The sequence below is a fragment of the Populus trichocarpa genome, chromosome 2, assembly GCF_000002775.5.
Source record: "Populus trichocarpa isolate Nisqually-1 chromosome 2, P.trichocarpa_v4.1, whole genome shotgun sequence".
In the NCBI taxonomy this organism is placed as follows: Eukaryota; Viridiplantae; Streptophyta; class Magnoliopsida; order Malpighiales; family Salicaceae; genus Populus; species Populus trichocarpa.
Window position 1 is genome coordinate 7,001,154 of NC_037286.2, and position 13,170 is coordinate 7,014,323.

Genomic DNA, 13,170 nt, shown 5'->3' on the forward strand with positions numbered 1-13,170 from the left:
CTAAAAAAATTTCAAGATGACACTTTTTTTAAAATATCAAACAAAAAATACTGTATCAACCTACATCAATCTATATTAACCTGCCAAATCCGAAATCCAAATAATATGATAACCCTATAGAAAGCAAATCAAAACAAATTATGAAACTCAATTCTTAATCAACTCAGTATTGAAAGATGAAATTAAAGAAATTTTTTTTAAAAAAAAACCCAAAAAATAAACAACTCGAGTCAACCCGAGTTCACGTGTCAAGCCTACAACCCGAGTCGTGTGATTGGATAACTTGATAGAAAGTAAATCAAAATAAATTATGAAGTCCAATTCTCAACCAATACAATGTTGGAGGATCAAATTGAAAAAAATATATAGAAAAACAACTTGATTCAACACAAGTTAACCCGTCGAACTCGTCACTCAGGTAATGAGTTGGAGATAACCTTATAGAAAACAAATCGAAAAAATTTATAAAGTCTAATTCCAAATAAATAAAATAATGAATGATGAGATTGGAAGAAAAAAAACAAAAAAAACCGAGTTAACTCGCCAAATGATAAAATTGAAAAAAAAACCAGCTAAAAAAAGGACTAAGAAAGCTCGAGTTATCCCCCAAAACTTCAACCCGAGTAAAAAGACCAGAACAAACACTTTCAATATTAAATAATAAAATTTTAAAAAACTTCAAAACACTATTTAAATGAACAATGCTATAGGAGGAGGGAATATTGAGTTCACCTCCTCTAATAATACAAGAAAAAAAAAAAATCATGAGTTAACCCGTCAAAGAATAAAATTAGAAAAACAATCAACTAAAAAAACTCGAGATATCTAACCAAAACTACAACTTGAATCATGAGATCAAGATAGACAAACTCAATATTAAAAAAAATATTTTTATAAAAAAACTATTTAAATAAACAGAGGTAGAGGAATAGTTAATTTCCCTCCTCAATTAGTTGATGTTAATTAATTAATAATAATAATAATAATATACGGAAATGCCGGAAATGCATGGGACACAATTATCCCATCACACATGTAATTATTTTGGGTTATAGTAGTGGTGACAGTTTAAAGTGATTTTCACTTAAAATTACATTAAAATAAATTTTTTAATTTTTAAAAATTATTTTTGATATCACCACATTAAAATCATCTGAAACTCTAATTTTTTTTCATTTTAAATAAAAAAATTAAAATTTAAAAGAAAACGGTGCAACCAAACTGCCTTCTGGAAAAGCTGGTTTCATGATCCAGAACAAACCATGGAAGAAGAATGGAAGGTGCATGCTTTCCTCGTGAGTCGGGACCACCTACCATCTTCCAGTCCTTCAGGCGATTGGTCATCAGATCATCTAAAAGTCATATACATGGTTACAAGAGATTGCGAGTTTCTTTGCTTAAAATTTTTGTCTAGAGCGTTTGTGTGTCAATAAAATACGATGATTACTTAAATTGGTGTTTATTATTTATTACCACAAAGTAAACTTAGATCTGGTAGAATCTTCTGTCACTAAATATAGAGGAACGTTTACATAAAAAGATCGAAATAAGGAATTCTTCTGCCTCTCTTTTCTTTTTTAAAAAAGCGTAGTTCCATAGGAACATGGCGCAGCTAGGAAGGAAAGAGAGAAATTAGATGATAAACCTACCAGCATTTCCAACCAAAATAATAACACAATAATACTAATGACCAGTTGCTACATGACGTGGACGTTTGAACACGTAAATGAACTGTGATAGGCGTAAATGTAATATACATTTAGCTCAGGGCTAGTTTTTCAAACTTAAAATTATCCTTTACATGTCCTTGTCATTCCTGTAGGCACAAAAGGACAAGTGGTGCTCCAACCATTTCAATATTTGATTATAAAAGTATTCTCGTAGCTGGATGCTGAGTTGCCTTCGGACTAATTAAGCTCTCTCTCCCTTGACCTCAGTAGGTGCTCCTACTATTTAAGCACTTTCTCTCGACTTAAACAGGTGCTCCTCCCTTGTTAATTTGGACTCCGAGGAGCAGTTAATCAAAGGAGGAAATGACCGGAGGAGGTTTTGTTGCCAATGGACCTGCCAGTGGCTTTAACGGTAAGATAACTGTGCCGGTGGTGATCACTTGCATCGTTGCTGCATCAAGTGGTCTCATTTTCGGCTATGACATTGGGATTTCAGGTACTTTGAATTCATGTTTTTAAGATTAACGTTTGTTATGGGGTCAATAATCTATATATCACGTAACAAGCTATATATGCAGTTTTTTCTTTTGTCAGATTTCATAGCCTGTTTTGATGTTATGCATAAACTTTGTTGGCCGTTTCGAAATCAAATCAAATCCGCGCATGTTTAGAGGCCAGAAGTTAAATTGATAGTGGAGCTAATTCATATTTTCTGATCAATGATATTGCTTTTCATGTTATTCTAAATAGAATAAAAAAAAAGTATTAACAAAAAATTTCAGGGGAAAGGGAAGTCATTGTAGCCATAGTTTTCAGACCCGGTCCGGTGGCCGACCCAATACAAGGCCCGAGTTCTGGGTTTTGACGGGGTCACCGAGTCAAATTTTTTTTAAAATCAAAACGATGCCGTTTTAGTAAAAAAACAAAAATCAACGAGTTGCAACTGAGTTTTTGACCGAGTCTTGTCGGGTCAGTCAAGTCACAATTAAAGTTAAATTGTTTAATTACACTATCTTTTAAGGATGTTTAGGTATTTTTATTATAGTTTTTTTTATTAATGTCTAAGTTAACTCATGGGCATTCTTATATTTTAATAAATGTTTAGTATTAAAATATTACTTTTTATTAAAGTTTAATTACTTTATTAATTACTCTTGGGTTCAAAATTATCATAACTATGTTTAAGGGGTTTCGTAGTTTTTTTTATTAATATCAAGTTAACCTAGGAGCATTTTTATATTTTAATAAATATTTTATTAATTTTATCATTAAATATTTATATTATTAGCGATTATGCTCTATTTTTTCTTTATTTACCTTCGATGTGATTTTTTGTGAATTTTTAAAATGATCAGGATTGTTTTGGGTATTTTTATTTGCTGTTTTTAGTTTTTAGTTGGATTTATCTTCTCAAGTTTTTTAAATTAATTTTTTTTAATTTTATCTTTCAATATTTATCAATTGTGAATTAATTATTATTTTTTCATCATTTAATATTAAAATATTTTAATATTAAACTTTGTGATTTTTTCTATTTATCTATCTCAATCCCATCATTTAAACTACAAGTTTTGCGGGATACCTCCATAGCGAAAATTTAATATCGCTATCCTGCCCAGATTTAGGGAAAGTCCAAGGCTATAAGCATCCGGAATGCTTTTTGCTAAAATTTTCCATCCTACTGTTATTTAATTTAATAATACATATGAAAGCAGATTGTCGGTAATTTGAATTACCTGGATTCATATAACCTTTGTAAAATATCAAGAAAGTAGAAATTTATGAACATGGTTCGGTGAATTTTGAGAGGCTGCGAAAGGGAGCTGCATAGTTAGGTGGTATACGGTGGTTCATATTTGAGGTAGCTGAAGTTTGATTTGGATTCTAAAACTCGTGGTGCATTGTAAGATTCAACCGCACAAAACAAAACAAAGTAACAAATACTAAAATGATAATTTACCAGGCAGCGTTAGAAAAAAGATGAAGATAGTGTGGATAACCCAGGATCAACTGACTTGGAGTCAGGAACGATTTGCGTTTAAAAAAAAATATAGAAAGGATTGACCTAACTTGATTTTAAAAAAAAATTTGCTGATTTTTTTTTGTCAAAACAATGCTGTTTTGACTTTATTTTTTTAAAAAATGAGGTTAACTTGGATTGACCCTTTCGACTCATGACCCGAATCTTGCCAGAGATTGATTTTCGAATCAAGTTTTAAAATTATGATAAAAAATTTTATATCCTTACATGCATTAGTTGGACAAGTTTGAAATTAAAAGTTTTTTATAAGGTTATTTTAAGGATAAAAAATAAAAAAATAATATTTTTGGATACCTGTCCTTTGTGTATATCTTGTTTTGTAAGTATAAAAATTTACACAAAAAATGTTTCAGTGACAAATTTATTTAAGTGGGTCACACGCAGCGGGTGATTCACTTGTCTTTGAACGGAGAGCATGACCTACTCCGGTACATTCTTTGATATTAATGAATTCGTCTCATCAAGATTTTTTTTTATTATACATATGATATAGTAATTGAAACTTTAATGTATCTACATGATCTGTTCTTTTTTCTTTCTTATTTTCTTTAATTGTAATTTATGATAGCTCATTTAATATATATATATATATATATATAGTTATTTCAATTGTGATAACTTTAAATGTCTTGTTTTTCAATTGGATATGTATAGTTATTTCACAAATTATGTTCACCTATGTTATTTCGTGTTAATAAGCAAAAATACCCATTATTATTATTATTTACAATGGGGGCATAAAAATCTGGGTGGAGCACACCCTTGAATCCATTTTTTCTCACTCAAATCAACTGCTCTGAATATGATTATTCCGTCATTATGCAGGAGGTGTAACAACAATGGCACCATTTCTAATTAAATTTTTCCCTGAGGTATTCAGAAAGGCAACAAAGGTCAAAACAAACATGTATTGTCAATTTGATAGCCAACTTTTAACAGCATTCACATCATCACTCTACATAGCAGGGCTAGCTTCTTCCCTTGTAGCTAGCCGCCTCACTGCAGCAGTGGGCCGCAAGAACATCATGGTGATTGGTGGCTGCACTTTCCTTGCCGGTGCCGCCATCAATGGTGGCGCTGCCAATATTGCCATGCTCCTACTTGGTCGTATTTTGCTTGGATTTGGGGTTGGTTTCACTAACCAGGTTAGTGGATCCTTTCTTGGACTTGGATTAGGCAGTTGAAACTCATGTTGAAAAGCCCTTTAAAATGTAATTTAACTCCAAAAATATAATTCAACTTTACACGAGAGAAAAGTCTCCTCGCCTAGAGGGCTATATGAACCTGGAGTTTTACAATTTAGTTGTTCTTCACTAAAGTTACTACCCGTGTGTTTGAATGAAGGCAACTCCTGTTTACCTATCAGAGGTAGCACCTCCAAAATGGCGTGGTGCGTTCAGCACTGGCTTCCAGTTTTTTATTGGCGTTGGGGTAGTAGCAGCCAATTGCATAAATTTTGGAATGGCGAAGCATAGCTGGGGGTGGCGTTTCTCCCTCGGCCTCGCCGTTGTACCCGCTGCTATAATGACAATTGGTGCGCTCTTCATCTCAGACACGCCAAGTAGCCTAGTGGAGCGTGGCAAGGTTGAACAAGCTCGACAATCTCTGACCAAAGTTCGAGGAATCAACAGTAACGTGGATGCTGAACTAGCTGATCTTCTTAAGTTCAATGAAATGGCAAAAGATGCCAAAAAGGAACCTTTTTTGACCATATTGGAGAGGCAGTATAGGCCTCACCTGGTGATGTCAATTGCTATACCTTTTTTCCAACAGCTAACTGGGATTAACATCATTGCATTCTACGCGCCAGTTATTTTTCAATCAGTTGGCTTTGGAAGCGATTCGGCATTAATTGCAGCTATTGTGCTAGGATTAGTTAATCTTGGTTCAATCCTTGTGTCCACGGGGATGGTTGATCGGCATGGTCGAAGATTTTTGTTCATAATTGGAGGGATTCAAATGTTCATCTGTCAGGTATGAACCATCCAATGTGGTTTTTTAAGCACATGCACATTGGCTTAAGGAAGATTTTAACATTTTAAGATGCATTTTTTGAAGGTTGCGGTGACCATAGTGCTGGCTGTCACTACGGGCATTTCAGGCACGAAGCAGATCTCCAAGGGCCACGGCGTATTATTACTTGTTTTAATGTGCATCTATGCTGCTGGTTTTGGTTGGTCTTGGGGTCCCCTAAGCTGGCTCGTGCCAAGTGAAATATTTCCTATGAAAATTCGATCCACAGGCCAAAGCATAACTGTTGGTGTGAATTTTGCTACTACATTTGTGCTATCACAAACCTTTTTGACCATGCTATGTCACTTCAAATTTGGCACATTCCTGTTCTATGCTGGTTGGATTGCCTTGATGACAGTTTTTATAGTACTTTTCTTGCCGGAGACAAAAGGAATTCCCTTGGACTCGATGCATGAAGTGTGGCAACGTCACTGGTATTGGGGTCGGTTTGTTCGAGGCAGTGGGAGGTAAATCCTGGCCTAACAAAATTTGGTTTTGAGATTTGCTCAATTGAATGCTGGAAGAAATATTAACAAAAGTAAAATCCTGTTCTCTTTTCTCCTACACACTGTTCTCTTACCAGACGGATCTCTGATGCATTGTAAGAGTTTGTATCATGTAAGATTATATGTTTTGCATCTAGTACGTAGTAATTCGTTGCTCCGGACCTTGAGCAAGACAGGGGAGGAGGAGGTGATCAAGAGTTTCCTGTTCAATTGCCAAGAGTGCGGGTAAACAATTATAAATTAGTCTTGTAATTTATCAAAATTAATTAAATAGCTCTTTGATTATTGTTGATCATGTTTAGTTTTACAGTACTCTCTGTTTTAAAAATTGCTTTATTTTCTTATCGATATTTCCATAACATGTATTTCTTTTTCTTTCATCTCTTTATTTTTAAAATAAAAAATTAAAATTATCAATCAGAGAAAAAAAAACACATAGATTAAAAAAAAACATGAGAAAGGATCTAGTTATAAATAAACTTAAAAACACATAGATTAAATATTTGGTTTCTAAAATCATGTTGACTAATTAATTTTTTTTAAAAAAAACACAAGGGCTAATTCATAATTATCTAACAAATATAAGCACAATATATAGATTAGGAAACGAAAAAAAAGGTTTGAGAGTTTCTTTCATGATTGTTGTGATTCCCGGTGATCGAATTTATATATATATATATATAATTTCTCCGACGAATACCCTTTGCTATGAAAAGAATGAAACCTTCTTTTACATCAGAAAGTACGGGGTGGATGGTGATGCCCAAAAACAGTGTTTCCAAAAGGTCAAATATTGGATGAGAATCAAAAGAAAAACTATCGTGATACAAGAGGTGCAACGACGTCGTTTAGGTCTACTGCCAATAGGCTGTCGATTCATCAGATGACTCTGGTATTATTGGTTTGTCAACCATGTAATCTGTTGGGGCACAAGGAAAATTAAATAATGTCATCGATATCAGACAAGGAAATCATGACTGATTTGTTCGCAAGCAGTTACATAACCTGTCTGTTTCTCGTCAGGCCGAAGAAAATAACACAAGTCTACTCTTGCCAACAAACTACAGGCCTTTTTTGTTTTTTTGGTATCTCCAACGTCCGTCCTTGCTGTTAAGTACAGCCGTAAAGAACTGTCATTCTGTTAGGCTCGTTCTGGCGCCCTTGTAGGAGAGCAACAGACTGTCTCTTTAAATCAATGGCATGTCTGATCTATCTGGTTGCTAAAGCTCTTGCCTAACCTCTCCCTTTTGTTTTTCCAATTAAATTTCTGATATCTTTTCCTGTTAATTAGGAATCCAAGAAATTAAGGATTAAACTGTACGTAGGAAATGGCAGTTGCCCTTGAGATTGGAGATGCCAATAACTTAGACGGGAATAATAATTCTGGGAAGATAACATTGTCAGTGTTGATAACATGCATCGTTGCTGCATCAGGCGGCCTCATTTTTGGCTACGACATTGGAATCTCAGGTACTCAATTCTTGCTATACATACCTGTGTAATTGTATGGCAAGAGTTCTTCATATATATTAATTGATCAAATAAATGAGGGCTTATGAGTTGGTTAAATAAATGCCACCAATTGAAGATTGCACGTAGCTGTTAAAATGGAATGAATAACCTGAATGTGGCCAGAGCTTTGAAACCTAAAAAGTGAAGGCTTCAAGTTACTATAATCATAGGGTGTTGATTCCCTCCTCAATTCTGTTCCTCTTGCACCTGGGATATCCAGAATGTTCTGATTAATCACAATCTGACAAAAGGTAGCTACTAATTCATGGAATCACGATAGACATGCATGGTTTCTTGACAAAACGTAATACATCCTTCTTACTTCTTAAACGTAATATATTAAAGAACCGTTTTAATAAAAAAAATTAAATTTTTAAATAAGAGTTTAAAATATAATTTATATTTCTCTACTACCTTTTCAATCTCCTAATTTGATCTTGATCTTGCACAGCTTGCATTATCGTTCTCATGTACTGTAGGCTATGAAAAATTAAATTGAAATGATGCATGAAAATTAAGGATATTGGAAAGAGCTATAGAGTTATATATTCCGTATAATCAAAATTTGTTAATTAATATGATGCCGTCAATTCACAGGAGGTGTTACAACAATGCCATCTTTTCTTGAGACATTCTTTCCTTCAGTGGCGAAGCAGGCTGCAGAGGCCAAAAACACAAACATGTACTGTATGTATGACAGCCATGCCTTGACATTATTCACATCATCTCTCTACATTGCAGGGTTAGTTGCATCACCTGTAGCTAGCCGCCTCATAGCTACAACGGGTCGGAAAAACGTCATGATGCTAGGTGGTTGCATCTTCTTTGCTGGTGCTGCCTTGAACGGCTTGGCTGCAAATGTTCTCATGCTCATTCTGGGTAGACTCATGCTTGGCTTTGGGGTTGGTTTCAATAACCAGGTTGGCTACCTCTTTCCAATACTTTCTCATATCGAATTGAAAATCATGTTAAAAAAGCCCTCTGATATAATCGAACCCACTCTAACGCATGATAACTGATATCAGAAACCTAAAAACGAAATCGTTAAGACATTTTTCTGTATAATAATTTAGGTATACCATCAATCTTACAAAATTTTGCTGACTGACTGAAAGGGCACTCATCATGTATTAAATTTTTCTTTAATCAAGGTGGTGCGGATCTTATCACATTTAACATGAGAATCTTTATTAAATGAAATTAGTTTATAAAACCTATTATATGCACATCAGAAATTAGTTTATAAAATATTGTCAAAATTTAATTCTAACATATTACAAGTGTTGAAATGAAGGCAACTCCGGTTTACCTATCAGAGGTGGCGCCACCAAAATGGCGTGGTGCGTTCAGCACGGGCTTTCAATTCTTTAATGGAATTGGGGTGTTATCAGCCAATTGCATAAATTTTTTCGTGGCCAAGCACAGCTGGGGATGGCGTTTATCCCTCGGCCTTGCTTCTGTGCCCGCTGCTATAATGACAATAGGTGCACTCTGCATCCTAGACACGCCTAGCAGCCTAGTGGAGCGTGGCAAACTCGTAGAAGCTCGGCAGTCTCTGATTAAAATCCGAGGAAATAAAAGTAACGTGGACGATGAACTAGCTGATCTCGTTAACTCTAGTGAACTCGCTAAAGCTGCCCACGAACCTCTTAAGACTATATTTGAGAGGCGTAATAGACCACACCTAGTGATGGCAATCGCCATTCCCTTTTTTCAACAATTCACTGGGATTGGTGTAGTGGCATTCTATACGCCAGTTGTCTTTTCATCAGTTGGCTCTGGACAAGATTCCGCTTTAACTGCAGCAATTGTTCTAGGTGCAGTTAACCTTGGTTCAATCCTTGTGTCGACGGTTGTGGTGGATCGTTATGGTCGAAGATTATTATTCATAATTGGTGGAATTCAAATGTTCATATGTCAGGTATGAATCTAATTAACAAAAAAAATGTAGCCATATAAATATCATACGCACAACATTGGTCTAATTTAAGGCAAATTCTAACATTTTTATTGATGTATGTTGTGGCTTTTTTTTTAAGGTTGCGTTGTCTATTCTGCTTTATATGGCAACAGGTGCTGCAGGCACTGAGAAGATCCCCAAGGGCTATGACCTATTGTTACTCGTTTTCATGTGCATCTATGCTGCTGGTTTCGGCTGGTCTTGGAATCCTCTTACCGTGCTCATTCCTAGTGAAATCTTTCCTATGAGAATTCGAGCCACGGGAGTAAGCATAAATATTGCCGTTGCTTTCTCTGCTACGTTTGTACTATCACAGTTCTTCTTAACCATGCTATGTCACCTCAAACACAGCCTATTTCTGTTCTATGGCTGTTGGATTGCCGTGATGACGGTCTTTGTTGTGGTTTTTTTGCCGGAGACAAGAGGAATTCCTTTGGAAAAAATGGATGAGGTGTGGATGAAGCACTGGTACTGGCGTCGATTTGTTGGAGGGCAGTTGTAGCTAGGTGTTGAAATATATGGCTTAAATTGGATAATGCGGTGGTACTTCTCCATGGGAGTTCTATTGTCAAGAAGATGAATGAGAATTTGAATTTGATTGATAATGATCACATTAGAGACCTAAAGGTCTGGCCTTCGAAGATAGCGGAGGTTGTGTCGTATTCAAATTCTTTGAATTCAAACCAGTCAATGTCTAGTGTCAAGAGATTGGGTAGAATAAGATTTGGACTTGGCTTGGCACTTGTTTCCTAGTTGGTAATGTACTTCGCAAACTATTGTAGAAATTTCAGAAAAAAGGAAAGGCACCTTTGTTTGTAATTTTGTCATAAAAAAGAATTAGTGTGGTACTTACTACATACGTTGCCCAAAAAGCTGATCAGGGCTACGATCCGAATCGTGCACTGAATCAGTTTCAAACGATGGTGTAGGAAAAAAAAATGCAAAAAACCGAGTAACACTCTTGATCACAGCTGAGAGACAAGAAATTGTTAATTCCTTTGTGCGCAACTTTTTTTTTTCTCTGAGAAGAGACGCGTGAGAGCAAAACAAAGACTCGCATGCTTTCATGTAGTAACTATGATGTAACAAGGTTGTCGGGAGGAGAGATTACTCCTGAGCACCATAAGATTTTGAGGGGAGGAAAAATTTGGTAAGTGATAATATAAAAAATGCAATGCTAATTGAAAGACAAATTGTCAAGAAAACGTGAAGATCAACAACAATAGTGGCAGATAACAAACATAACCTACGCTTTATCAAAATAGATAATTCAAAGTTATGCAAAAATAACGAGTAATTAGGAGGGGGGAGAAGAGAAGCTGCTGAAGAAATGGCAGAAGGGCAAACGAACAGATAGTCGCTGCAGGCTTTTCAAAAGCACCAAGGCATAGCTGGACAGCTACTGGTCCTGCAGTGATATTATGAGTATTGCTGATCAAAGTAAAAATGAAAAGCAAAAAATTGAGCTGCAAGAGGTGCACATGGCAGGACATAGCATGTATATCAACGTAAAAAGACTGAAGCAAAATAACAGCAAGTGTAAGAAAAATTGGGGAGAGAAAGGAATGAACAGACAAACAGGAAAGGTTAGCATAAGTTGCTGAGCAAACAATGCCTGTTTCAACGTGAAATCAGCTCAACTAAACCAGCACAATGTGCGATGTGCGCAAGAGCATGAATTGTTCTCCTTTTTCAAAAACAACACAGCAAACATATAAATTTAATTAGCTCCCCTCTGGTTTAGTTGACATATGCAGAAACAAATGAGAGGAAGGCAGCAAAACAATTTCATAAAGGCAAAGCATAAATCACATTGAAAACAGGTCACTAACAATCCACAACATAACATCGTCGCAACCAGCACTTGACAACATTAAGTTCAGGTGGGAATCCCCAGAAAAATAGGGAACCTAGGCAGGGAAAACAGCAGCGAAAAGTGCAAAAACAGCTTAAAACAATAAGGATGGAGGCGTAATTAAAAAAAAGCCAATGCCAAGCTCAAATCAACACCCACGCATCAAATACCTCAGATGTAAACCAGCGCCTAAAAACATTAAATCTGGGCGTAAAGGCCAAGTCATCTAGCAACCTGCACCTTTCATTATCCATGCTGGTTTGTTTTCCACCACAAAAATAACAATTGCAACTTCAGCCTGCCTCTTTACTGGAAAGTTCAGCAACACATACGTATTATAATCAAGCACATAGACAAATGGAAGAATTAAAAATAAACATTTGCGCAATTTTTTTTTAAAAAAAAATTAAAACGACAAACACATGCTTATTTAACATATGCCATTTGAAACACTATCAGAAAATTTTTAAAAGAATGGACACGTTAATGAAAAATATTCCGTCGTTGTTTACCAATGGAAAATTACAATGGAAAATTTTTATATATAATTTTCCATGGAAACAACAATGAAATAAAAAAAATCCATCAACATTTGTAACGTGTCAAACATTTATAACATGTCAAATTACCGATATAATTTTTTGTTAATGATTTTAAAAGGAATTAAAACCCGACAATCCTCTCCCCCTTTTTTCTTCTTCAATTCTTTGATTTCAATTCAAACCCCTAATTCAATTTCTTCTAATTTTTTATAGTCTCCCTCTAAAATCCAGCCACCCCAATCCACTGGCGCTAATGCAACCTCCCTTCCTTTGTTTTATTTATTGTCAAGTTTCACTCCATCAAGTAAGAAAAATTAGCTGTTTTTATTGTAACACCCATTTATGTTTAAAGTTAATTTATTGAAATTTATTTGTAGAATTTGTAGTTTGCATTTGTATTGATTTTTTTACTTATTTTATAATGATAATTTTATTATATTAATGTATGATTTGTATTTTAGAGTTTGTTTGAGATTTGGGGAAAATAAACTTAATTTGTCACTTGATGAAACTGAGTGTAATTTTATAACTTAATTTATTTGTTCCTTTTATATTTAATATTTGTTTTGAAAATTTAAGGTATTAAAGGATTAAATTTTTTAGTATCGAATTTTTAATAAAAATCTAATCCCCTCTCCTCGATGCTATTTTAGACTTTCAAAGGCGAGAATAATTCTACTAAACATAACAACAATTCGAGAGAATTTTGTCTAGTTTCAAAATTGGATTAAGAAGTGATTTAAGGTTAGTACTTTGGTTTAGAAGTTCGACTAAATTTGTGTGGTCGTAGTTGTGGATATATATAATGGTGGCTAAAATATATATTCAATGATAACCAACACAAACACACATATAGTTCACTTTGACCTCGTATTTTAGTTGGTAACCTTTTTATGAGCTAAAATGATAACCTAAGTATGTAGTTAAATCTTCAACGACTGTACTTATGTCCAAAACAACATATATAAATTATGCATGCAGGCAGCAACTTGGTTTTTTTTTTATAAAAAAAAAAAAAAAACAATGCTCGTGCATTCAAATGCATAATTATATTTTGGATGATAGCAAAAG

The 13,170-nt window shown here is 34.7% G+C and overlaps 2 protein-coding genes across 2 annotated transcripts; both read left to right on the forward strand.

Annotated features, from left to right (window-relative positions):
- Positions 1–1,879: 1,879 nt before the first annotated feature.
- On the forward strand, positions 1,880–6,525 carry LOC7463217 (sugar transport protein 5). The gene is made up of 5 exons (XM_024594574.2): positions 1,880–2,166; positions 4,537–4,856; positions 5,056–5,685; positions 5,770–6,191; positions 6,308–6,525. Exons 1-5 carry the CDS (start codon positions 2,034–2,036, stop codon positions 6,327–6,329), a joined length of 1,527 nt encoding a protein of 508 aa, XP_024450342.1. The 5' UTR covers positions 1,880–2,033; the 3' UTR covers positions 6,330–6,525.
- A 491-nt stretch (positions 6,526–7,016) lies between these two features.
- On the forward strand, positions 7,017–10,521 carry LOC7495151 (sugar transport protein 5). Its single transcript, XM_002301013.3, has 4 exons — positions 7,017–7,700; positions 8,340–8,662; positions 9,037–9,663; positions 9,782–10,521. Exons 1-4 carry the CDS (start codon positions 7,559–7,561, stop codon positions 10,202–10,204), a joined length of 1,515 nt encoding a protein of 504 aa, XP_002301049.1. The 5' UTR covers positions 7,017–7,558; the 3' UTR covers positions 10,205–10,521.
- Positions 10,522–13,170: the final 2,649 nt, after the last annotated feature.

What these genes read in the sequence shown, in the direction of transcription:
- LOC7463217 (XM_024594574.2), top strand. Translation starts at nt 2,034, where the DNA reads ATGACCGGAGGAGGTTTTGTTGCCAATGGACCTGCCAGTGGCTTTAAC. An exon ending in TTCAAATGTTCATCTGTCAG is followed by an intron (nt 5,686 to 5,769) that starts GTATGAACCATC and finishes CATTTTTTGAAG; the next exon opens with GTTGCGGTGACCATAGTGCT. An exon ending in TTTGTTCGAGGCAGTGGGAG is followed by an intron (nt 6,192 to 6,307) that starts GTAAATCCTGGC and finishes TTCTCTTACCAG; the next exon opens with ACGGATCTCTGATGCATTGT.
- LOC7495151 (XM_002301013.3), top strand. Translation starts at nt 7,559, where the DNA reads ATGGCAGTTGCCCTTGAGATTGGAGATGCCAATAACTTAGACGGGAAT. An exon ending in CTACGACATTGGAATCTCAG is followed by an intron (nt 7,701 to 8,339) that starts GTACTCAATTCT and finishes GTCAATTCACAG; the next exon opens with GAGGTGTTACAACAATGCCA. An exon ending in TTCAAATGTTCATATGTCAG is followed by an intron (nt 9,664 to 9,781) that starts GTATGAATCTAA and finishes TTTTTTTTTAAG; the next exon opens with GTTGCGTTGTCTATTCTGCT.